This window comes from Antechinus flavipes, chromosome 4 (genome assembly GCF_016432865.1).
Source record: "Antechinus flavipes isolate AdamAnt ecotype Samford, QLD, Australia chromosome 4, AdamAnt_v2, whole genome shotgun sequence".
Classification (NCBI taxonomy): domain Eukaryota; kingdom Metazoa; phylum Chordata; class Mammalia; order Dasyuromorphia; family Dasyuridae; genus Antechinus; species Antechinus flavipes.
Genome location: NC_067401.1, coordinates 412,300,777 through 412,328,250, shown reverse-complemented (window position 1 = coordinate 412,328,250; position 27,474 = coordinate 412,300,777). Strand labels below are relative to the sequence as shown.

The 27,474-nt window shown below is 37.5% G+C and overlaps 1 protein-coding gene across 1 annotated transcript in view; it reads left to right on the top strand.

Moving 5' to 3' along the window:
• The window catches only part of NPL (N-acetylneuraminate pyruvate lyase), a 51,160-nt gene that overhangs the window by 21,958 nt on the left and 1,728 nt on the right, over positions 1-27,474 (top strand). The window contains exons 4-11 of the mRNA XM_051998817.1: positions 1,581-1,668; positions 13,537-13,594; positions 15,755-15,830; positions 21,478-21,570; positions 24,417-24,565; positions 24,689-24,735; positions 25,105-25,189; positions 26,764-26,803. Coding sequence (XP_051854777.1) covers positions 1,581-1,668; positions 13,537-13,594; positions 15,755-15,830; positions 21,478-21,570; positions 24,417-24,565; positions 24,689-24,735; positions 25,105-25,189; positions 26,764-26,803 — 636 coding nt within the window. The remainder of the gene's footprint in view (positions 1-1,580; positions 1,669-13,536; positions 13,595-15,754; positions 15,831-21,477; positions 21,571-24,416; positions 24,566-24,688; positions 24,736-25,104; positions 25,190-26,763; positions 26,804-27,474) is intronic.

Here is a 27,474-nt window from a genome sequence, read left to right as displayed (position 1 = left end):
TCCACACTTCTTCTCTTGTCCCTGTCATTTTATAGATGCAGAAGTGAACTTCAGAGGGGCTGACTTGCCCAGATTCACAAAATTATTTAATGAAAGACCTCAGGCCAGAGACCAGTAAAGCCTTTTCATGCAATGCTATTTCCTATTAGATTGTGAATTCCCTGAGAGCAGGGGCTAGCTTTTATATTGCTTTATATCCCTAGTACTTAGCATAGTACCCAGCACCAGTAAATGATGGTTGACAGACTTTCTGACACCCATCTTTCAGATGGTTTGTACAATAAAAGCTATGACTACATGGTATAGACAGAAGCAATTCATTTAATCAGGTAGGCAAGGGAACTGCACAATTCTGACCCCAAAACCCCCAAATTGAGAGCAGTTGAGTCATTGCACTTGTAGGGTTTGGAGTCTGATAATGTAAAAACCATGTAGTTTCTCAAGATTGATTTTCTTTCCAAATGGGCTGACTCATGCCCCCAAGGTAATTCATAGTATCTGGAGCCCTCTAGAGCCCAGCTTCTTAAACTGTGGTTTGCAACCCCTATATGGGGATCTCATAACTGAATATGAGGGTTGTAAAGTTATGATTTATCAGTAAATGTTTGATTTTTGCATATCTGTTTTATATATGTCTACACCTAGACTCCCATAAAATTTTTTCAGGTAAAAAGGGGTCATGAATGGAAAAAGTTTTAAGAAGCCTTGCCCTTGAATTAGGATAATCTCAAAGACTTGATCAAGATAGCTCAAAACCTTAGTTAATAGGGAAATAACTTTTTTTCTAATTTTTTTTAAATTAAAGCTTTTTATTTACAAAATATGCATGGGTAGTTTTGCAACATTGACCCATGTAAAACCTTGTGTTTCAAATTTTCCTCTTCTTCCTCCCACCCCTTCCCCAATATGGTATATAATCCAATACATGTTAAATAATAGAGAATTATCCCAGGCCACATGTCCAAAAGTATAAAGGATCTTCAGTAATCTAACCCCAAAGCCAGAGAGGGTGATAAGCCAGCTTGACTTCCTCCCTGCTTAGACACACACATCCTATCCTCCTCCTTAAAACAGAGGATACTTTGAGTGTGCAAGTCCTCTTGGAAAAACAAGGAGACTTTCTTAGCCTTGCTTGTTTGGAAGGCCCTTCAAGCGTACAGTATAGGGACGACTATATAGAGAGAGAGCTTTTTCCCTACCATGGCCTTTCATGCATTGTAGAGAAATGTAGAGAAAATACCGTGTTGTCCTACCACAGCTGACTATGAAAAATGATAAATCTTTCATCTTTGGCAGACATCAAGATTCTCATCAACTATATGCTCAGGGTATCTTCTTTATATCTAGGGGCATAGATTTAAGTCATATCCCTATATTTTAAATACAATAGTAGGAGCTGACATTTATATGGTAGGTACTTTTAAGACTTTCAAAGCACTTTTCAAATATTATCCTGTTTGAATTTTGTAACTATTTGAGAAGAGCTGATTTAACCCTGTATGTTTTCATGTGTATTGGGTGGAGGATTGTATAGTTTTTCTGGTTTCTCTGACCCAGCCACTTGTGTGTGTTTGGAACAGTGAATGGTTCAACAGGAGAAGGCCTGTCACTGAGTGTTGCAGAGAGGCGACAACTTGCAGAAGAGTGGGTGACAAATGGAAAGAATAAGTAAGTAGCTATCCCAGGGTCCATTTGCTAAGTTGTAGAATTTTTCTTTATGGGAAGCACATTTCCTTTCCCCATCAGAGATTAAGCACAGAGTCAATTTGTTGGAAAGAAAGCAGGAACCCAAATAACATTGGAAGTCTCTCTTCCTACTAAAAAAGACACCCATAATATAGATCCTTGGAAAGATCTCTGACCCTTATGGAATTTCTACCTTGCAAATAACATTTCCCTCTCAAATACCCATGTCAGTCTACCCACTGGCTGAGGAGAAAGAGCAGTTATCCTGCACTTTTTGCTTTGTCCAATGCCAACAGTCAGGGCGCTTTCTGCCCTTGAATTTTTGTTTGTTCCCATCTCCCACCTGCTCACAGAGATGTATAAATAAATCATATAAACTCTACGAAATGGAAGATCCCTTGGAGGCCATCTGGTCCAAGCCATACCCAACCAAGAATCCCCTTCACAACATATTTAAGTGGTCCCCCAGGCTTCGTTTGAACCTTCAATGAAAGGTCTCACCACCTATCTCAATAGCACACACTACTTTTGGCTTGCATTAATCTTGGATAGATTTTCCTTTTAAGTTTAAAGATGGCTCTTTACTTTCCACCCATTTCTTTTAGTTTTTCCTTACTGAATCTTCTAAATACTTGAAAGCAGCTATCAGGTACCCCTGTGCCAAACTTCATGTGACACATAGTCACTATCTTGACTGCCCCCCATGTTTTCTAGCTTATCAGTGTTCTTCCGGGCTCTTCCATAACCGAACAGATGTGATTAGATCAACGTAAACTACTATCAATTACACATTTCTGGACACAATTTTTTTCTTTGCCGTAAGATTGCAACTAACTTTGGCCCTGCTGTGTTACACTGTTGCCTTCTTTTGAGATTTTAGCACTTTAAAACTCAGTTTTTCAAATGAAATGCTCTATAATTTTAACTCAACTCAATTTTAACTTAACTACTATTTTACATTTTTCCAAATTAATTAAAATCCACATAAATTTGGCTTGATTTTCTAGACTCTAAAGAATGTTTTTCAAGCCTGATTCTATTATCCTATGTGCTATTCCCTTCCTCAACTTTGATTATAAACATTTGTTAAGTGCTTAGTATGTGCTAAGTATTGCTGGGAATAAAAAAAAAAAAAAAAGAGGTAAAAGACAATTCCTGCCCTCAAGAATTTTACAATCTTGTCTTGACACCTGTAACTATGATCCTTCAATTACAAACTCCTTGGGGGCAAGGACCACTCTTTTTTTTTTTTTTTTTTTTTGTACCCCAGTGCTTAATACATGTTTATTTGATTATTAACTACTAATTGACTTATGCCTTCATCCACTTGATTGCTAAAAGGCTTAGTACAAATGCCTGAAACAATCCACTTAGAGACCTTTCAAGCAGATTTTGAACGCTGGGTTCAAATCACTGGAATTGCCTTCTAACTCTAGACCTAGCATCCTCCCATGATCCCTTCAAATCCCATATCCTATAATCTAGCCTTCTTGGCTCAAGGTCCTTTCTTACTACTTAGTATACCAAATGAGATTTTCAATTTTTAGCACTCCCTTCATTTACCAGTCTAATCATCTTATAAAAATAAGAGAATGCAGGTGATGCTTGCTAAACATTCCCTTAATAATAATCCCTTTTGTTTTTTCTTTCTTTCTTTCTTTGTCTTTAAATGCTTTGTAAAATTTTGTAAGGAATTGTCCTTATGCTCATCATTCTGAAGATTGTGATCTATGTTCTCTTATCTTTTAGAAAACTGGGGCAATTCTGTCCTTCATCAGCTCCAAAGCATCTGTTACTTCCCCTGGTGGTTTCTTAAAGATCTCTGATAATGGCTCACTAATCGCATCTAGTTCTTTCATTATCTTTCAGTATGTAGTTCTTCTAAATCTACTAGTTTAAATTAGCCAGAAATTAGCTAGATTTTCTAATTCTCTACTTATCTTAGATTTCAGTTGCCAGTTAGCCATCATTATTTTATCTTTTCTAATCTAAAAAATTGTCCATCAACAAATCCTTTTGTGTCTCTCCTGGCTGTTGTCATTTATTGTCCCCAGAATTGCTGGCCTTTTTTGATCTCTTTTCCCCAAGGTAGTTACCCCCAAACTGCATTTTGTTGTCTTTTGAATCTCTAGCCTACCTCAATTTATTCTGTTTTACTGCATTTAGCCCTGCCTCACTAAAATCCAATTCACTTGTAAGTCAACATCATCTATCTCATGTCAGGGTCCTCTTTGAGAATGAAGGGCTGACAACAGCCTAGTTTAGCATTCTCATTTGCGTGCCTTTTTAAACTGTTTTTTCTTGCTTTCTTCTTAAGTGGTAGGGTAAGGGCTTAGGGGTTATTTTGAGGACAAGAATGTGGATCTGAAAAAAAACAAAAAAATTTTTAAATCATTTTTTCATTCATATCAGTCTCTTTAAATAACTTTTTTCTTCACCGTTGAGATTGCTTTTCTTTGTGTATGGGATGTAGAAGACCCTTACCCAAAATGACACTCAGAGATCACTCAATAGAAAGCAAAAAGTTCGTTTATTATACCTCCAGAGGATGAGCCATTCTATCACGAGATAAGGGAAAGAGAAAGCTCATGGTAGGAGGGCTAAAGAAGCTTTTATACAAGAGATTACATCAAAAGAGAGCATTGAGAAGAGAAGGGGGAGGCATCTAATTGGTTGTTGCTATCCAGAGAGATTAGAATGGAAGGTTTCTGTTTGCCCAAACTCACCTGATTTCTAGGAAACAGAAAATCAGGCCTTCAGGCTTCAGATATAGCTGGCCAAGGCTCAAGTATATATGGGCCTGCACATATTATACAGTCATAGGGGAAACACAGAAATAATGAAAATAAAAAACAGAAAAAGAATTCACATATTCCTGTAAATTCTTCACCTTATCTCTCTATTCCACACATTTGTGCCTTCAGAATTTCATTTTTGAGGGTTTCCTATCCCTCCTGATCTGATTTCCTCTGTAAAATGTTAGGTAAAAGGATCCCACCTGTTCTTTCTCGACGGTCTTTAACATTTCCTCTCCCAAATCTAGCATGTGTCAAACCATTGACCCTGCCTTCCTTCTCTCTCCCAAAATCCAAGTCATTGCCTTCCAAGGCTATTTCAGCAACTGGTTGCTCCTTTTTAGTGAGAATTGACCCCAGAATAGCAGCTTCCTTATATAATTTCCTTCACTCTTTGAAAGATGATATAGTTATTACAAGAAGGCAAGAAATGATTAGCTTCTCTGCTTTTGACAATAGAGGATATCTGAAGTCTCAACCATCATCATTTCGTGCCTCTGTGATCAGCTTGATTTTTGTTGACTTTTCTTGATTTAGTGGGAGATAGAATGGAAGGAGAATAAGAATAACTCATATTTATATGGAAACTTAAAGTTTGCAAAGCATTTTCTTCACCATAATCCCCAGGAAGTTGTATGTATATTCCCATTTTGCAGATGAGGAAAGTAGGTATTGTAAAATTAATTTGTAAAATTAACTTGTCCATGCTTACCTGGCCAGCAAATTTCTGAGGCAGAATAGGAACCTAGCATTCCTAATAATGAGTATTCTTTCCAATACTCTAACAAACATGTACATGTACATATGTTATATTACATTATTATATTTTTATATTACTTACATTTACTTACTTGTCAACTAAGTGAGGAACCTTTATTAAGTACCTACTTTATGTGGGGCACTGTGCTAATCCCTGGCTCCACAGATAGGGAACCTGGCTGTTATATTACATTATTATATTTTTATATTACTTACATATTACTTACATGTCAACTAAGTGAGGAACCTTTATTAAGTACCTACTTTATGTGGGGCACTGTGCTAGTCCCTGGCTCCACAGATAGGGAACCTGGCTGTTATATTACATTATTATATTTTTATATTACTTACATGTCAACTAAGTGAGGAACCTTTATTAAGTACCTACTTTATGTGGGGCACTGTGCTAGTCCCTGGCTCCACAGATAGGGAACCTGGCTGGAAACCCCACTTTTTTTTTTAATAGCTTTTTATCTACAAAACATATGCATGGGTAATTTTTCAACATTGACCCTTGCAAAACCTTATGTTTCAACTTTTCCCCTCCTTCCTCCCACCCTCTCCCCTAGATGCAGGTTGACCAATACATGTTAAATATGTTAAAATATATGTTAAATCCAATATATTTATACAGTTATCTTGCTGCACAAGAAAAATCAGATCTGAAAGAAAAAACCTGAGAAGGAAATCAAAAATGTAAGCAAACAGTAACAGAGTGGAAATGCTATGTTGTGGTCCACACTCATTTCCCGTAGTTCTCTCTCTGGGTGGGTGATTTTCTTCTTTACTGAACAATTGGAACTGGTTTGAATTATCTCATTGTTGATGAGAGCCACGTCCCTCAGAATTAACCTCTGTATAATCTTGTTGCTGAGTATGATGATCTCCCGGTTCTGCTCATTTCACTCAGTATCAGTTCACGTAGGTCTCTCCAGTCTGCTCTGAAATCATCCTGCTGGTCATTTCTTACAGAACTATAATATGGAAACTCCACTTCTGACAAGTTACTAAATAAGCTTCTTTGACCTCATTCCTCCTCTGTAAGAGAAGGGTTTACATGACTTCTCGGTCCCTTCTAGCTCCAAACCTATGATTCTATGAAGAAAGTAAGGGGAAAAAAATAGATTTGAAAATTGTGAAGAGGCTCAGAGGTTGAATTTTAGGGACAGGTAATTGAGAGAACTGAAGAGAAAGTGAAAGAGAGACTCCCAAGGCAAAGAAGATGAAAGTGAAGGATACAGTTAAAGCAAAATAAGTGCCTTGGAGGATTTGACCTGGAGGTGGAGCAGGAGAACCTACAGTAAAAGGAAAAAGAAGGTGTTTGACCAGGGAAAGGAAGTTGGTGCTAGAAGGGGGTTAAAGAGGGCTTCTTAAGGGAGCCTGGTGCAGGAAAAGGAATGAAGGGAGTCCATCAAGCAACAAGTATTTATTAAACACCAACTGTGTACCTGGCAATGTCCTCCTAGCATTGGAGATACAAAACCAAAAAAGTTCCTGACTTCAAGGAGTTTCTATTCTGCAGAAGAAAAGTTAGATATAGAACTGCATATAAAATCAATAGGTAGTAGCAGCTGGGGATGGGGAGAGCAGGAAGGCTCATGGAGGAGACTGTAAGTCTCTTAGGCGGTAGAGGTGAATTGGGAGCACCCTTTCCCCAGCCACAGGGCGAAGTCAGGGAGCAGCACAGAGACAGTATATCAGAAAGTAGACATGCATACGGGCCTGGGAAGATAGTGAGGGTCCAGTTGTTGTGAAGGGTGCTAGACAGAAGAGCTAGCCTTTTGTAAGACATTGGAGGAGAAGCACAAGGAAAATTGATGTTTCAAAAATATTAGATGTGGTAAAAAAAAAAAAAAAAGCCTTGATTATTGTGGGCCATTATTCAACCTTGGCGTGATCCAAGAGGTTTCCTGGGAGCTGTCTTCTGTGTGCCTTTGGGACCTGATCTCTCCACATTGCTATTCTCAGGGCTTTGACACTAACTTTATCCCAGTCAGGGACACTACTGTCTTACCTGCTCTCAGGAGCCATTTCGGCCTCAGAGGCCCATCTTCTATCTGAGCAGAGGTAGATGCTCGGCTGCAGTCAGGGATGGGGAGGAGGGCCCGGGGGGAGGGAGGAGGGGGGGAAGGAGGGAGGAGCGACCCTGACAGTTTGTCAGGCACAGGGCACGCTCAGGGTTTAATGAATCTGTTTGTCTGGACAGGACGAGAACCCTCTATAGGCATCCGCCTGTAGGGTTGTGTGTGTGTGTGTGTGTGTGTGTGTGTGTGTGTGTGTGTGCGCCCACTATCAGTCAAGACCAAGTCAGTGATCTACAAGTGTATAAACTCAGTTATCTTCCCTTTTTTGAACGTGGGTAGTTGAGCCTTTCTTCAGAGGTAAGGGCATCTCAGAACAGCCCAGTCATTGGCCTCTTCTGCTCTCACCAGGGAGAGGGTGTAAGTACTTATGCTGTACCGGCCAGGAAACTGTGAAACTTTCTCATTTATATCTGATCCCTAATTGTGCTCCTACGAGAACCTGTTTTATTTTCCATGTACAAAAATGTGTCATTGTACATCATCTTATTTATGCATGTCAATATCAATTATAGTACCTGGTAAAATCACTTATAAAAGATTCAGATAATTATTAAAATATACATTATTTACATATTATTTAAATCTTGTGAAATATTTAAATAAAAAATTAAATAATATATACATGATATAGAATTTACACTTTAAAACCACTTATTCTATTTATACTTTGGAAACTGTCTTCAACCTCACAAGTATAGCTTTCCTGCATTTGTGAGGAGAACCTAGCATGTTCCTTCAGCAAGGAACTTACTATTTATATAATAAGCATTGAGTATGTGCCAGGCATTGTGCTGGACATGAGATACAGAGACAGAAATGATCCCCAGACCTCAAGGAACTTACACTTTTTGTGAGGAAACGACATCTATAAAAAGCCACATTAGGTGGGGAAGACACCAGCCTTTGGAGACATTAGGACCAGAGGTGGCCCTTACCACCTTATGCACTCAAGTCCCTGGACAGATGGACATAGTGTCTGGTTACCCACAGCAGGCAGGCCGGCTTATCCAGAACAAAGCCATGGGCACAAGATAAGAGTGATTACAGGCCAAACAAGGAGCTTCCTAGGTTTGTTATTCTCTGGCCTTATCAATTCTCCTCCCTCTGTGGCTATATTTGAAGGCCTCTCCCCTTGGCAGAGCTTCAGCTCCCTCTTGAATCTTAGTGGTTGTTTTCTTCTGGATTCAGTCTTTTTTCAGCTTTACAACTTATTCTTTTTTTTTTGTTTTTGCTCTTGCTGAGGCAGTTGGGGTTAAGTGACTTGCCCAGGGTCATAGAGAAAGTGTTAAGCATCTGAGATCAAATTTGAACTCAGATCCTCCTGACTTCAGCAGTGGTGCTCTGTACTACACCAACTAGCTTTTGCAGCTTATTCTTGAGGCTCAGCTGAGATCTTCTGGTGTTCCCTTCAGAAACTGACTTATTATTTCTGTTCGTAAATCCTCATCATCCCAGCTACATCAATGAATATTCATTGAGGCTCTATCACTGGCAGAGACCCTGTCATTGTCCAGAACTGCCCCACCTCCAAGATCTCCAATTCTGGCATTCCTCCTCTGACCACTTTGTATCCTTTTGCCTTTGCATTCCAGTCTTAATTCATTCAAATCCCCTTCCCACCAATTTTGATCTTCATTTTATTTCTCTTTTAAAAACAGCCCCTCCCCCTTCACACTTTGAACTTTTTCTACTTTATCATTTGATTGGTTAATTATTGGTTTCAATTGCTTACATGCCCATCATGAACTCCGTGGTCATTTATTTCAAATGTGCTCTTGCTAGAACCTTAGCATTCCTTTGACTTTTTTAACAGAGGCAGTTAGTGACACAGGGGATTTGAACATTGGAATCAAGAAATCCTGACTTCAAATATGGCCTCAAGGCATTTAATAGCTGTGTATTCCTTGGAAATTTAACCTGTGTCTGCCTTAGTTTCCTCATCTGTAAAATAGAAATAATAGCAGCCCCTGTGTCACAGAATTGCTGTGAGGATCAAATCAGATAATATTGTAAAACACTATACAAATGCTAGATATCATTCCTCCCCCTCCCCCCAATTCCAACCTGACCTCATTCTTTATAAGAAATATTATAACTTAAGAATATTAAAAATCATCTGATATGTCATCCTTAAGACTTTCATTGATTTTTCTGATTCTCACTGTTTTCATTTTAGTCACTAAGGTATAAATTTTCATAGAAAATTTTGTGTGTGTGTGCGTGTGTGTGTGTGCGTGTGCGCACGTGAGTGCGTTCTGAATCATGAGGAAATGGTTTGGTTTTTTAAATTTATTTTATTTGAAAAAACAGTAAAAAAAAAAAATAAACAGAAAAGGAATATAAACAATGAAGCTAAACAAGAGAGAATATTGTCATGTGCCCAGCAGAACATCAGGGAAGATTCAAAATAACAAATTAACAGATTAGGAAAGTATATATATTAATAGAAGAAGTTATATTCATGAATGCCCATTTTTTCCCTTTACTTCCTTGTAAATTTTTTTTTGTTCTCTGTTATGCACCTTATTAACTTTATTGTTTTTCCCTCTTTCATCCCCATACCCACACCCAAGCTAGCTATTTAGGATATATTTATGTATACATATGTAGATATGTATACATGCATGCATACCTACACATATACCTCCATATACACACACATGTCTTTCTTATCCCTGCTGACTCTTGAATTAAATTCTGCTCCATAACTTGCCTTGCTATTACTTATTAGCCTCCCCCACCCAAGGATTCCTCCCTTGGCTTCTTCTCTCATCCCTTGCTTCCCTATCTGCTCATCCTTTCCCCTTTATTTCTTTATAGATTTTGGAGGGTACTGTACCCTTCATGATATATATGTAGTGCTGTCTATCTATTTTTCCTCTGTCTCGCATGTACAACATGATTATTATTTTTACCTTAACTCTGCCAAACTTTCTTTTGAGCTACCATATCGTTGATGTCTTGAACATATAGTATATATTTCCCATTTAAAAAAAAAAATTTGTCCACATTTAAACAGTTTGTCCATATTGAGTTCCTTAAAATTGATCTTTGATATTGGTTCTTATGTTAAATTTTTTATTAAGTTTGGGTTTAGTTGATAGAAAGTTCTAAAAATTTGCAAGTTGGTGAATGTCCATTTTTTGTTTTTCAATATTATAAATTTGCCAGATGTGATTATTTTTGATCACAAGCCTACTTCTTTTGGTTGTCAGTAGATCTGATTCCAGGACCTGTGGTCTTTTATTATAGCTGCTGATAAGTCTGTGCAATTCAAATTGTAGCTCCGACATATTTGAATTGGGTTTTTTTTGCAAAATTTTCTCTTTATGGGGGTTTCAAAATTTGCAATGATATTCCAAAAGGACCTTGATAAAATGGATTTTTCTATTTCTACTTTCCCTTCATGTTCTATCACTCCAGGACAATTTTCTTGGATTATTTCCTACATTACTGTGTCAAGGTTCTCTTTTTGGTCACAACTTTCAGGCAGTCCAATTATTCTTATATTTTCTCTTTTTAATCTGTTTCCCAGATATCGTTTTTATTATGTTTCACATTGTTCTATTTTCTTGTTCTTTATAATCTATTTTGTTATTTCTTGGTCTCTCAGAGCTTCATTGGATCTCCCTTACTCAATTCTAATTTTCAAATAATTATTTTCATCTTTGACTCTCTGTATCTCCTTTTCTAGTTGGTTAACACTTTTTTTCATAATCTTTTCTTGGATTAAAAAAAAAATTTAGTTTTTCCTCAGTGTCTCATTTCATTTTTACCTTCTTTTAATTTAATTCTTTTTGGAGTTCTATAAATTCTCTCTGGGCAGGGAACCATTTCATGTTCCTTTTTGGGGTAGAAGCTTTTTTTTTTTTTTTCAACGTGTCCTCTGAAGATGAATTCTGGTCTTGAAACACACTCATGTGTTTCAGTGGTGGAGTTCTTTGTCAGTTCATTTTTTAAAAAATAAGAATATTAGTGTAAGCACCTCTAATCAGGGGGTAGGAGGATGGTACAAGCTTCCTTTCAATTCTCCTCTCTGACCAGGAACCCCAAACCAAGAGCTCTGTCCTCTTGCAAGTTCACAGCCAGCAGCATCCCTGCCCTGCTGCTCTGCCTTCCAAGTGTGCTGGTTCCTTCTAGTCCAGAGCTGTATCTCAGCAGCACATCTGGGCCTAGGGTTCCCTCAGTCTTTGTGGACTCAAACATCAATTCCAGTCCAGGGAGGTGAAAGTCTCTGTGGTTCCTGTTAAGTAGATATGTGACTCCAGCCACATCCAACTAGTCCGAGGGGTTCCCCACGTGATGTTTCTGTGGAGTCATCCTTGAGGAGTTTGCCCTTCATGCTGATTAATCCCCAGCCTGGGGTCTTTCTGCAGATCTTCTTGGGTTGTCCCAAGAAGACTCTAGTTCTGCCCTAAGTCTTGATTTTTCACTAGTCTATGTTCATCCTGAAGCGCAAATTTGTTCTATTTATGGAGGAAATCTAGAGAGCTTGAAATTTACCAACCTACTCCACCATCTTCCCAGAATCCTCCCTCTTATGATCTTTCTTCTGGCAAGTGGCATTTGAGGAGAGTTCCACCTTTTCTTTTTAATTTCTATTTTTTCATTGGATTATTTCATATGCTTTTCTTTCTCACTCTTATAAGGATCATCATTAGTTAACATTATCTTCAACATTCTTGTCCATATTGGGCTTACAGTGTATGTCAGCACTGAATTCCATGCTTTCTTGGTGCAGAAGAAAAACTATATTGAATTGTAAGCACAAGGCCACCAGAATCGATTTGTATTTTAATTTTTTTGCTTACAGAAATGTCCAAACTGACAGAATCTTCAACCCTTTAGACATACTCTCTAACATGAATCACTGTTGAAGTCCTCATTTATAGAATTGTTGAATAATATGTTATATTCATGATTGAACAAGAGTCTAATCTAGGAGGAGTAGAGCAGGAAACTCTTCCAGAATTGATAGTAAAAGACCATTAAGGGCTCTCTTTCAGATTAGTATAAGACTTTAGAATAATTTAAAATGCTTTCAGTTTTCCTTAAGGAGGGAACATATTTGTATTTGCTTCAGTATCAGTCATATCTAGTGTTAGCCACCACCCACAAATGCACAAAAAAAGGTCAAAGTCTTTATTTTCAGGGATATTTCTGGCTTTCATCCAGGTCCAATGTCTTCTTGCAAAGTAGTATAATGAGTGGGGATGACTTTACCAATCTTTAGCTGCTTCTAACTGATCGTTATAGATCTTGTCAATCAACAAGTATAATTTGCCAGATCAGTCTTTCTACCATCTTGAGATTGTTGATTAATATTAGTAGCAAAGACAATCAAATCGTATCTCCTGCTACATGGGCACGAGCAATCTGGTGGATGATATCCTTGTTGGTCATAACTAGGAAAGCTAGGAATTCAGTGCTATGATACATCATAAGACCTTCCTTCACAAGCCAGAATATTTGGATGGCATGTTAATAGAAGAAAATGCAGCTGCTTATCAAAAACACTTCTCACAGTACATCCTGCATTTTGAACTATTGTTCTTGTTTTTATCCTGGATTATCAAATGTTTATGTGTATAATTATTTTCATCTCATTCCTTCTCAATGTAAAGGGAAAACCAAAACAAAACATTGGACTTTGAATTAAGAGTACCTTTACTGTAATCCTTGCCCCGAAAGTCAGTATTATTTCTATGATCTTGGACAATGATCTTGGACAACTGGAATTTTCCTATCGGGGCCTCAATTTTCTTACTTCTAGCTCTGATTATATGGTCCTAGGAATCTTTTATCTACTGTAGTAGACCTCATTCTTGAAAACTTCCTTTTGGCTAGAGGCCCAGGCTAACAACTCTACCCAGGCCTATGATAAGCTTCATCCTTTTGAGATGTGGCTGGCTCAACAAATACTCTCTTGCAATTCTATAGATTTCACTAAAGAAGGATGGCAGACCTCTGGGGCTCAGTGCAAATATAGCAAGTTGGTTTGCCTTTAGCAGCATTTCAAGAACCTCACTATCCTTTTTAGTCAACTCCCAGTGGATTGAAGGGAAATAATTATTTTATATTTTTATAGTTATTAATAGTTATAGTAGCATTATAAGCCATAGAGATTTATGTGATTTTGTTGCACTTAGGGAGATAGTATGTTCCTCTCAGTAACTGCTAAACTGTAATCTCACTTAATCTTAATTATGCAGGTTGGACCATGTGATCATTCATGTAGGAGCATTAAGCCTGAAAGATTCACAAGAGCTGGTATGTGTATAGGGTATACAGAGTTCTGGGGTAAATCACAATGCAAGGGCTTGCTCCCACCTTTTTATACATGGGAAATCTGATTAAATGAATATCAAGAGTAAAGTTGGTCAGTGGAATAACAATTATATTTATATTGCAATTTAAACTTTACAAATAATTATCTCATTGGTCTTCTCAAAAACCCTGGGAAGTTGGTGCTATTATTATCCTCATTTTGCAAATGAGTTAATGACCAAAAGAGAGAGATTAAGTGATTTGGCCAGGATAACACAACAAAGCAGTATATGAGGAAAAATTCAAACTCAGGGCTTCAATCTGGGCACCTCCAGCAGGCCAAAAGGAAGAAGGATTGGCTTTGGGATCAGGAGACCTCAAATCCCAAATCCTCTACTTTTTCTATGATTTCAGGCAATTCACTCTTGCCTATAACTGTTTCATCATCTCTAAAAGAAGACGATTAGTCTTACTGACTTCCTGAGTTTCACAAGATCATAAATCAAGAGCAGGAAGCCATTGAGTCCAGTCCCTTCTTTTTATAGATGAAGAAATTAAGTCTCAGAGCACTGACTTCTCAAAGTCACACAAATAAGCAAACATCAGAAGTAGGATTTGAACCCAGGATTTCCAGCTCCAAAGCCAGCCATACAGTTCTCTTGTGCCCTCAAAAGTCCTAGGAAAAAAGGCATCCCAGAGAATGGCTCCTGAGGAGGAATATGGCTTCTCTGGATTTGCTTGCTGCTTGTCCATCCTTCATGTAATGTAAAATTTACCCACAATCGGGTCACCTTGTGCACAAAAGACCTTAGGGCCCGCAGAGAACTTGAATCCTGTGGCTCCTGCAGGTGCCCTATGCTGATGAATGCCTGACGGCCGGCTGTGGCTTCTTCCCATGGAATGCCCTAGTCTAATAGATAAGCCCTGGAGAAACGTCTGCTTGGAGATGTTTGAGTAGTTATTGGGCAGAAAAAGGGCCAGCCCTGTACTAAGTGCTGGGGAGACAAGGAAAGGCAAAAGCCATACCCTGCACTTGAGGAACTCCACCGTCCCAGGGGGAAGAGATCCTGCAGACCATTCTGTATATACAGGCTATGGACAGGAACAAGGGGAATGATCCACAGAAGGAAAGTAGAAGAGTTAAGGAGGCAGCAGCCTCCAAGAGAAGCTGGGGCAAGTGGCTCCTGAAATAGGGAAGAATAGTGTCTGATCTTGTGTTCTATTTGAAGAAATTTGGGGCCAAGATCCCCCCAGTCAAACTGCTGTAACAGCCACTGCAGCCTAGAATGAATGAAAGCTGTGGGTTGTGCTTTCCTTCAGAATTCTCCTGTGTCCTTGGAGATGCTCAAAGTGGCACTTCACAAATCAAAACCCATTTGATAAGTGCCCTTAGGAGGTAAATTTCCACACATCTCTATTCCTTTAACTAGAAAAGTAATCAAGAGATGCTATAATAATAAACTGATAATTAACCAATATTTATATAGCTTCTTGCTATGTGCCAGGCACTATGCTAAGCTTTTATTTACAATGATTATCTCATTTGATCTTTACAACAATCATGGAAGGTAGCTGCTATTGCACCTATGCAGTTGCAAAGTTTGCAGTTGAGGAAACTGAGGCAGAGATTGAGACACCTGAGGAAAAATTCCCGTCTTCCTGACTCTAGACCACCACCCACCGAGATAGAAACTGTTGTATCCTTGTTCCAGCAACCATTGTTGTCTGCAGAACTTGAGAGAATTCTGTAAGGGTGTGCACTTTTCTCCCACTAAGCCCTGGACCTACCTGCCATGTAGAAAATCTTGTGCTGGACAACTGAGCCTACAAACACAGTAGACAAGACAGTCTTTCCCATGAAAAGTCTTTCAAAAACTGAGATGACCATAAAATTTTCCAGAGCAATCAGTAATTTTCACTGCCAAATTATTGCTTGAGCTTGAGGGTTTCATATGGATCCTTTTTCAGAATAATGCTTTTAAAGATATAAAATACATAGGATTTTAAAGGAAACCAAAGTTTAACAAAATTAAAATGTAAAATTTTTCCTCATCCAAGTTAGGGAAGCTACTTAAATCTTTTCATTGAATAACACTGGTGTGCTTAAATACAGTTTTTATCATGACCAGCCTGAACACATTTTATTCCTTCCTCCTTTTCAAGGCTCGGCATGCAGCAGAAATAGAAGCTGATGGTATTGCTGTCATGGCCCCTTTCTTTTTCAAACCTGCCAACAAAGGTGAGTCATAAGGTCACATGGTCAGCAAGACCTACTTCCACCCCTCATTCCCCATCCCTGAAATGCTTCTTCTAGATGAAAACGGAAATGACATTTATCCCATTTGCAATTAGGCAGTCAGCAATCAGTCTTTGGTTAATTGCTTTTCTCTGTGCCAGCCATGGTTCATAATTGCTGGAAATAGAAAGGCAGAAGCACATACCCTGCCCTCAAGAAACTCAAATTCTAATAGGGGAGAGAATATTCAAATGATTATATTCAAGATGTATATAATGTCTTTTAAACTCAACCTCAGTTTTCTTATCTGTAAAATGAGAAATTTAAAAAAGAAGCTCTGAACTTCTTTCCATTTCTAGATCTTTGAACTATTGGGTTCTGACTGGCCAAAGTCCTTCCTTTAAATTAGACAAGACCTCTCCTCTTCAAGTAATTCCCAACTTAAATTTCATAGTAATTGTGAACCAAAGTTCAATTCCACAAGTATAAAACAAAAGTACATCATTACAGTTAGAGGTTTTAGAATGACTAATCAAAGAAGTCTGTGTTGCTTTAGGCACCTATGTCCAAGAGGATGAATTTAGTAAAACTAAGGACTCACTCTTTCTTTTTCTTTTTTCTTTTTTTTTAGGACTCCCTCTTTTATAGTATGGTCATTGATAAACAAAAGAGATACCTCTCTATTTGGGGGATAACAAAAGGATCCCACTCTTAGGCCACCATAATTGCCTCCTAATCATTTAGCCACTGATTCTGCCTTCTTTAGTTCCTTTAGTTCAGTTACCAGCCACTACTTCATCTACAGTCATAAACCTGTTATGAATCATTTTGGCAGTCCGTGGACCCTTTCTACAAATAATGGTTTGTTTGTTTTGTTTTTTTTTTTGGGGGGGAGGCTAACTTCTACTTGAAGGAAATGCCAAATTTCATTTAGAGGTTAGTGAAAATTAAGCTGTAATTCTTTCCCCCATCAAAGTTTGCAGACCCTCTGAAATCTGCACAGATTTCTTAGGGCTCTACATAGAGAACTCTGTATTAATTCTTTTTCTGACACCAATCCTTGGCCTCCTTCTCTGTAGGCAGGGCAGTAAGCCCTCTTTCCCCACAATTAGGCTTCTTATGTTTACAAAACATGCCAGAGGATATGTCTTAAAACGTCCTGAGGCTGGCAGAGGCCAACCCCCTGGGCAAGGAAGGTAGTTACTGTTATACCCTATAAAAACAGACAGGGAATAACAAAAAATGGCCCGGCACTGGCCAAAAGTATCTATACCCTAGTGACCAGTCCCAAGCTAAGACAATCCAACCAAAAAGCGCTGAGGAATCAGAGTGGGTAAAACAGTGGGAAAGGTTCTGCTATTTAATACCTGTATGAGCTCAGGCAAGTCACTTAACCTCTCCAGGTCTCATTTTCCTCATCTATAAATGAAGAGGTTGCACTCAGCAGCCTCTGCAATCGCTTCAAGCTCTGGAACTATGATTACCTATGATCTTCAGGGGACAGATAGAAGTCTTCCCAGGGCCTGTATCCAAGACTCCCCAACTTATTGAGATCTGCCAAAACTTGGTATAATTTCTCATGACTCAGCATCATCTTCAGGCTTGATGAAACACATAAGATGACTTTGGTGAACATTACACTTGTTTTAATTCGTATAGCTAGAATAGATAGATCCATCTCTATATACATATGTGTACATACATAATGTATGTATATATCACATATATATAAATTATATACATAATTTTATTTGTGCTCTGTATTCATATTTGTCATATTCTGATATCCCTTTCCTTCTCTGAATCCTCCCTTATAACAAATACAGTATAAATTTGAAATAGATTTTTCTAATTGTCTAATTATATTTAGCTGACCTTACTAAGATGTGGTATAATGGGAGCACAAAAGGTTTTGAGTCCTTTGGTATAGGTTCGAGTCCTGTTGTCCTAGAAATAAGGGGGCTTGCACTCCTATTTTTTACCCTATCAAGATAACTCTATTGTCAGACATATTTCTATATTTGTGGTGGAATACATGATAAAGCGATTGGAAGGGAGATAAATCATAAGCATATTACTGGTGTTATAGGTAAGAAGTTTTTTCATAAGAGATGTATTAGTTGTTCGTAACGGAAGCATGGGTATGAGGCTCAGATTCATAACAAAGCTATGGTAAGGAGGAGTATTTTTCTTTTTTCTTTTTTTTTTTTTGTATTTTATTTTATTTTATTTAATAATACCTTTATATTGACAGAATCCATGCCAGGGTAATTTTTTTTACAACATTATCCCTTGCACTCATTTCTGTTCCGATTTTTCCCCTGCCTCCCTCCACTCCCTCCCCTAGTTGGCAAGCAGTCCTATATATGTTAGATATGTTACAGTATATCCTAGATAAAATATATGTTTGCAGAACCGAACAGTTCTCTTGTTGCACAGGGAGAATTGGATTCAGAAGGTAAAAATAACCCGGAAGAAAAACAAAAATGCAGATAGTTCACATTCGTTTCCCAGTGTTCTTTCTTTGGGTGTAGCTGCTTCTGTCCATCATTTATCAATTGAAACTGAGTTCGGTCTCTTTGTAAAAGAAATCCACTTCCATCAGAATACATCCTCATACAATATCGTTGTTGAAGTGTATAATGATCTCCTGGTTCTGTTCATTTCACTCAGCATCAGTTCATGTAAGTCTCTCCAAACCTTTCTGTATTCATCCTGCTGGTCATTCCTTACAGAACAATAATATTCCATAACATTCATATACCACAATTCACCCAGCCATTCTCCAGTTGATGGGCATCCATTCAATTTCCAGTTTCTAGCCACTACAAAAAGGGCTGCCACAAACATTTTGGCACATACAGGTCCCTTTCCCTTCTTTAGTATTTCTTTGGGATATAAGCCCAATAGAAACACTGCTGGATCAAAGGGTATGCACAATTTGATAACTTTTTGGGCATAATTCCAGATTGCTCTCCAGAATGGTTGGATTCATTCACAACTCCACCAACAATGCATCAGTGTCCCAGTTTTCCTGCATCCCCTCCAATATTCATTATTATTTTTTCCTGTCATATTAGCAAATCTGACAGGTGTGTAGTGGTATAGAGTTGTCTTAATTTGCATTTCTCTGATCAATAATGATTTGGAACACTCTTTCATATGAGTGGTAATAATTTCAATTTCATCATCTGAAAATTGTCTGTTCATATCCTTTGACCATTTATCAATTGGAGAATGGCTTGATTTCTTTTTTTTTTTTTTAATAATTTTTTATTGATAGAACGCATGCCAGGGTAATTTTTTACAGCATTATCCCTTGCATTCATTTCTGTTCCGATTTTTCCCCTCCCTCCCTCCACCCCTTCCCCCAGATGGCAAGAGTCCTTTACATGTTGAATGGGTTGCAGTATATCCTAGATATAATATATGTGTGCAGAACCAAACAGTTTTCTTGTTGCACAGGGAGAATTGAATTCAGAAGGTATAAATAACCCAGGAGGAAAAACATAAATGCAAGCAGTTTATATTCATTTCCAGTGTTCTTTCTCTGGATGTAGCTGCTTCTGTCCATCTTTGCTCAATTAAGGCTCTCTTTATCAAAGAGGTCCACTTCCATCAGAATACATCCTCAAACAGTATCATTGTTGAGGTATATAATGATCTTCTGGTTCTGCTCATTTCACTCAGCATCAGTTCATGTAAGTCTCGCCAGTCCTCTCTGTATTCATCCTGCTGGTCGTTCCTTACAGAACAATAATATTCCATAACCTTCATATACCACTCAATCATTCTCCAATTGATGGACATCCTTTCATTTTCCAGCTTCTAGCCACTACAAACAGGGCTGCCACAAACATTTTGGCACATACAGGTCCCTTTCCCTTCTTTAGTATCTCTTTGGGGCATAAGCCCAGTAGAAACACTGCTGGATCAAAGGGTATGCACAGTTTGATAACTTTTTGAGCATAGTTCCAAATTGCTCTCCAGAATAGCTGGATGTGTTCCACAATTCCACCAACAATGTATCAGTGTCCCTGTTTTCCCACATCCCCTCCAACATTCCCCATTATCTTTCCCTGTCATTCTAGCCAATCTGACAGGTGTGTAGTGGTATCTCAGAGTTGTCTTAATTTGCATTTCTCTGATTAATAATGATTTGGAGCATATTTTCATATGTCTATAAATAGTTTCAATTTCTTCGTCTGAGAATTGTCTGTTCATATCCTTTGACCATTTATCAATTGGAGAATGGTTTGATTTCTTATAGATTAGGGTCAGTTCTCTATATATTTTGGAAATGAGGCCTTTATCAGACCCTTTAACTGTGAAGATGTTTTCCCAGTTTGTTGCTTCCCTTCTAATCTTGTTTGCATTAGTTTTGTTTGTAAAAAGGCTTTTTAATTTGATGTAATCAAAATTTTCTATTTTGTGATCAGTAATGGTCTCTAGTTCATCTTTGGTCACAAATTTCTTTCTCCTCCATAAGTCTGAGAGATAAACTATTCTATGTTCCTCTAATTTTTTTATAATCTCGTTCTTTATGCCTAGGTCATGGACCCATTTTGATCTTATCTTAGTATATGGTGTTAAGTGTGGGTCCATGCCTAGTTTCTGCCATACTAATTTCCAGTTATCCCAGCAGTTTTTATCAAATAATGAATTCTTATCCCAAAAGTTAGGATCTTTGAGTTTGTCAAACACTAGACTGCTATAGTTGACTATTCTATCTTGTGAACCTAACCTTTTCCACTGATCAACTGATCTATTTCTTAGCCAATACCAAATGGTTTTGGTGACTGCTGCTTTATAATATAATTTTAGATCAGGTCCAGCTAGGCCACCTTCATTTGATTTTTTTTTTTCATTAATTCCCTTGAAATTTTCGACTTTTTATTGTTCCATATGAATTTTGTTGTTATTTTTTCTAGATCATTAAAATATTTTCTTGGAAGTCTGATTGGTATAGCACTAAATAAATAGATTAGTTTAGGGAGTATTATCATCTTTATTATATTCGCTCGGCCTATCCAAGAGCACTTAATATTTTTCCAATTATTTAAGTCTGACTTTATTTGTGTGGAGACTTTTTTGTAATTTTGCTCATATAATTCCTGACTTTCCTTTGAGGAGTATTTTTCATATAAAGGAAATGGTGTTTATGTGGGTGAGATTGGGGGTGAGAGATGGACCTAGGAATAGGATAGTTGTGATGGCGTTTATAGCAATGATATTTGCGTATTCTGCTAGGAAAAATATAGCAAAAGGGCCGGCAGCGTATTCTACATTGAAGCCTGATACTAATTCGGATTCCCCTTCAGTTAGGTCAAAGGATGCTCGGTTTGTTTCTGCTAATGTAAAAATATATCATATTATGGCAAGTGGTCATGCTATAATGATAAGTCATCAGTTCTCTTGAGTAATTGAAAGTGTTTTTAAGGTAAATAAGCCGTAAATGCTTACCTACCAGCTGCATTTAATAGTATATAAAATGTCCCTTACTCTCCATTGAGCAGAAGGAAGTATTTTCTCCTAATGTTCTCTGAAAACAATTCTGGTCATTACAATTAGAGTACCTTTGCCTTTCAGTGTTTTCATTTACATTAAATCTTATGATTACTTAAATTTGCTTTATTACTATTGCTTACAGATGCCCTGATTGCATTTTTAAAAGAAGTAGCTGCTGCTGCCCCGAAGGTGCCATTTTATTACTATCATATTCCTCCTTTGACTGGGGTAAAAAGTGAGTGCTTCTTGTTTTGTTTTGTTTTCCTTCTATCCCTCACTTTCTCCATTAATCATTTCTTCTTACTGTAAAGACCCATTGGCAAGGGTCTAGCTGTGAATGAATTAAAATGATAAGAAACATCTACCTAAAATCAATAGCAAGCATTATTTATAATGGGGATAAGTTAAAAAGCCTTTCCAATAATATCAGGAATGAAACAAGAACTATTTATTATCACCAATATTCAAGAGTTTTCTTGAAATGCTAGCAATAGCAATAAAAAATTTAAAAACTGAAGGAATCAGAATGGGCAAAAAGGTAAAACTATCTCTTTTTACAGATGATATGATATGCTTGGAAAATCCTAGAAAATCAACTAAAAAGTTAGTTGAAACAATGATTTTAGTAAAGTAAGGTATAAAATAAACTTATAAATGATTAGTATTTCTATATATCACAACAAAACCCCGCAAGAAGAAATAGTAAGAGGTACTCCATTTAAAATAACATTTAAAATAAGGTATAAAATACCTTAACAAAGTTATTTAGTATAATTTAAAAGATAAACTCATACTCATAAAATACTTTTTATACAAGTGAATTCAGATTTAAATAATTGAAGAGAGATCAATTATTCATGTGTGATTAGAATGTAATAAAAATGTCAATTCTACCTAAATTAATCTACTTGTTCAATGCCATCTCAAATTATCAAAATATTATTTGGTGGAGCTAGAAAAAAATAACAAAATTCATTTGGAATAACAAAAGGTTAATAATATCAAAGGAATTGATGAAAAAAAATATAAAGGAAAGAACTTTAGGACTACCAGATCTTAAACCATATTATGTGGCAGTAATTATTAAAACTATCTGGTACCCACTAAGAAATAGAAGAATGGATCAATGGAACAGAGTAGACGTGTAGTGTGCAACGTTATAAAAGATTATAGTAACCTTGTGCTTGACAATTGTAAAGATTTAAGCTTTTTGGGTAAATGGAAAGTAGCCTGGCAGAAGTTAGATATAGATCAATAGTCATGAAAAATACTAATTCATTATTGATTAGAGAAATGTAAATTAAAACAACTTTGAGATGTTATGTCCATCAGACTGGCTAAAAGGATAGAAGGGGAAAAGTATTGGAAGAAATGTGGAAAATTGGGACGTTAATACACTGTTAGGAGGGAAATTGAACTGATCCAACCACTTTGGAGAACAATCTAGAACTATGCCCTAAGTGTATTACCTTGACCAGTAATGCCACTATTAGGTCTATTTCCTAAGGTGATCAGGGAAAAAGAAAAATAACTGTTCTAAAATATTTAAGTAGCAACTCGCTTTGTGAAGGCAAAGAACTGGAAATTGAAAGGATGCCTATCATTCAGGGAATGGTTAAACTAGTTGCGGTATATGATAGTAGGTCTACTGTGCTATGAGAAATGATGAGCTGGTTGATTTTAGAAAAACAGGGAAAGGGGCAGGAAATAATGAAAAAGGAAATGAGAAGCTGTACACTGTAACAGCTGTATTGTACAAAAAACAACTGAACAACCAAATTGTTCTGAATTTTATAAATACTCATATCAAATACAAAGAACCTGTTCAGGAAAATGCTATCCACCTCCAGAGGAAAAAACTGAAATAGAAGTATGCACAGTATGGATTTACATATATTTCTATATCTGTGATGAATGATACCATTCTCTAGTGGGGTGTGCAGAGGTGATGAAGGAAAAGGGAAGGAGACAGTTCAGAACTTAAAATGTAACCAAAAAATTTAATTTTGAAAAAGCAACAAAGTAGATCAGCTATTTCCTTTCAGTGTAAAAAAATGCTTAAAATACAAAAAGACTCAAGTGCATATTCACCAATATTTAAAACATGAAAGAATAACCCATAAACTTCTGCTGTATTCTTTTAAAAGGTTAATATTTAAAACATTCAAACATGAAACACTTTGTAAACTTGAATGGGCATTTTACCTTCACCTGAGTTCTGCACTGTCTGACATGGCAAGAAATGGATTAGGCTTCTCTTCCTGTCAGTGATTACCCTCTCCTTTAGATTGTACAGTAATAACTGTAGGGAATAATTTATGTGAGAGTAGAACTCCAAATCACACTTTCAGAGGAAGGAAAAAAAGAGTAAGATCAGAAATCATTGCTTACTTTAAAAAATTCTGAGTAGTTTGCTTTTGTTACTTCTTTAACGCAGCCCCCATCACAGGCAAAAAAGATTATAGTAACCTTGTGCCACACAGGTTGAGAATGTTTTTTTATTAAGAATCCAAAAGACATGTTTCTCCAGAGCAGGCCAGAGTGCTAACTTAGCAGAACACAGGGCTGGTCATCTTGACCTTAGAAGTACAATAAAAGACATTATTCTTCTGTAGCCACTGTTATCTTTTCAAGTTGTTTCTATTGCCATTATTGGAAGATATCCCCATTGGATTATATTTTTAAGGACAGGAAAGAACCTTATCAATTTCTAGCCACCTAAACTGAAAAGTAGCTTCTGCAAAAATATATTGGTCAGCCTTGGAGAAAATTGGAGAAAAGTTGGTAGTGGGGGGGGGGGGGGGGGAGGGAGGGAGGGGAGGAATTAGGAATGTCATTTTCCAGATCCAGAAACCCTGCAGGTGGCTTCTTTCCTTTGTCTATCACTCACTATACAATTGTTTCTAAATGAAAATGCCCCAGAACTTTATTGCAATGGGGATAGTTTTTCAGCTGACTCACAGTCTGAACAGAGCAGTCCTCGTTGTTGACAATGAGAAAGAGGGAGCCAAAGCAGGGGTATGTGAGGATCTTACATCCCTAGAAGGATGTGGGTTAATGAGTACTCCTTGTTCTGAATAGTTCGTGCCGAAGAGCTGCTGGATGGGATTCAGGATGAAATTCCGACCTTTCAAGGGCTGAAATTCAGTGACACCGATCTCTTAGACTTTGGACAGTGTGTGGATCAGAACAGCCAACGGCAGTTCGCTCTTCTGTATGGAGTAGATGAAGTAAGTGTCCTCCCTCCGTCGGGAGCCCCAGGTCCAAACGAGGTCCCGTAGGATTCTCCTGGTCTAGGGTGGGATGAGGAACATTATAGAAAAGTAAACACTTTTCATTTTTTTTCTGAATAGCAACTGCTGAGTGCCCTGGCTATGGGAGCAACTGGAGCAGTTGGCAGGTAAATGTTGCAGCTTCTGCACTGTGGGGTGACACCTCAGCTCCCACCAGATACCCCTTCAGCTCCCTCTGGCTTCTTCCATTCCCAGTTACACCATCTTCTCTGTTAAGACTTTTCCACTCTCTTTTTTCTCTTCCCCTCTTGTGACATGTCCTAGCTCTGTTGCTCGTACTTAAAGCTAAAGAAATGGTTAAACCCCAGGAGAACAGCTTCTCCCTTTGGGTGTTTGGGGGCTGGGGTGTGTGTGTGTGTATGTGACAGAGAAAGGGAGAAAAAGAGCATGCAGGCAATCATAGCTGTGGCATATAATAAAGATTGAAACCACAGAGTGGCATCTTGCTGAGTCACTACTACTAATTTTCTTGGCAGCACCTACAACTACCTGGGCAAAAAAAACAACCAGATGTTGGAAGCTTTTGAGCGCCAGGACTTTTCCTTAGCTTTGAATTACCAGGTATGGCATTGTCTTCTGCTCATATAAAATATGACCTTATTTCTTTCTGCTTTCCAAGCTCTTCCATTAGTGCTGCCTTTCTCCCTATTCATCTTATTCGTATTAGCAGAATGGGCCTACCAAAGATCTCTAATATTTTCTTTCTTCCTGGTCTTACATATCAATCAGTGTGTCCTTTGCAGGACTAACTAAATCACTCCGAGAAAACAATCAACTTCTTTTGGTGGAAGTCATCATCTGTTATTTTTCTCTACATTTTGTTAAATATTTTTTTATTTTGTAAAACAGTAATTATAGGATGTCAGAGAATCACTATCTTAGAGGCTTTTTTTTAATTATAAAAAAAGAACCTGGGGAAAACCCACCTGAGCCAACCTGAATTTAAATTAAATGGTCCCTAAGAAAACAAGTCCAGGTGCTGGCCTGTAGACATAAGGAAAGAAAATGTATTTTCTTGAAATGCTGAAAAAGCCTTAACCTCAAGTTAATTAAGCACTTTATGTAAATTAAGGAGGACAAAGAAAGGAGAAAAGAACTTTTAGAATCCCAAAGCCATGGACTCCTACAGGAGGAGCAGAATAGATCTGTGTTTGGTGTCCAAAAGCTAAGGATGGCATCTTTAGTGTCTTACTCCTCATTTTCAAAAGTATATCTCTAATTCATTCACTGAAGGCTTACTTTGATGCCTTTGACATAGAGACCTAGCAATGACATTGGAGACTATGCACAGGATTCTCACTTAACCAAGTGCAGAAGCCATGACCAAAAGATTGATTACTGACTATCAGAGCATAGATAAGCCATGTGGCTCCTGCATGCTTAGCCCCTCTTTACTGTGAAGTAAGAAACTCAGGAAACCATCCACTGGGATGGGAAGCTATCTTGGACTGATGAAGTTATTGATCACTCTAGTACTTTTAATAAAAGAATGGTTTCCTCTTATCTGGTAGCCACACCATTGTAGTTACAGGCTGTAGATACCATAAAAATTTACCTCAGGTTTTTCCAACTTTATTATATCATATATATAATCAAATATTTTAATTATCAATTATTCCATTATTATGGGGTAGCTGGGTGATCCAGTAAGTAGAACACTAGGGCTGGAGTTAGGGGGACCTGAGTTCAAATCCAATGAGCCGGGCAAGTCATGTAATCTATCTGGCTCACTTATTTTCATCTATAAAATATATATATATACGCTAATAGTAGCATATACTTTTCAGGATTGTTATGAGGATAAAATGAAATAATACTTATAAAATACTTTGTAAATTTTAAAATTGTATTACATAGGATCCTTATTTGTGTATGTAGATACAAAAATAAAATATGTAATACATACAAATTATATACATATATACAGATATAATTATGCTCTGGGAGAAGCTTTCCCTCTACCCTATTCTCTTCATTCCATTCCTTTATATATCTCTCTTTCTTCAATTTAAATAAAGAAAACTAAAGACAAATATAATTTCTAATTGTACCAATTCTACAATGCAGTGCCCTTGTATTGGCAGCTATCATGGAATATTTAATGCTAATAGTAGTTTTTTTTGTGCTTTTTCTAGTTTTGCATTCAGAGATTTATGAATTATGTGATCAAAATGGGTAAGTACAATATCTTTCCATTTCTTGTATTATAGGGCATTACAAAGGAAGTATAAATAGAAAGTATATCCCTGACTTTTGAGCATCAGTTTTTTGGAAAATAATATTCCCTATTGAACTCTCTGGTGCTCCTCCTTTCTATACTGACAAAGGTTTGTCAAGTCAATGAGTGCTTATTAAGTACCTACTGTGTGCCAAGCACTATAATATCAGGGGATACAAAGAAAGGGAAAAAACATTGTCCCTGCCTTCAGGAGCTCATAGTCTAATGAGCAGCCCTGCAAAAACAAACTAGGTATATACAGGATAAACCAGAGATAATCCACAGAGGGCACATCAGCCTTAAGGTGGATGAGGAAAGACTTTTATAAAGGTAACATAAAACGAGAGACATAATTGTGGAGGTAGGATTGACAGGATTTGGAAAGAAGGGTGAGAGAAAGTAGGGCCTTGAGGAAGACACCTGGGTGAGAGCCTTTGTAGTTGGAGGAAAAAAGAACTGGATTCAAATCCTTCCTGTCACTTAGTCGGCCTGTGTGACCTCAGATAAATCACTTAGTGCTCTGTACCTCAGTTTCCCCTCCTGCAAAATGTGTGGTTCGAGGTTTCTTTCACCTCTGACCCCGTGACGCAGGGAACGTGATAGTCCAGGTGTCGCCTCACAACACTTG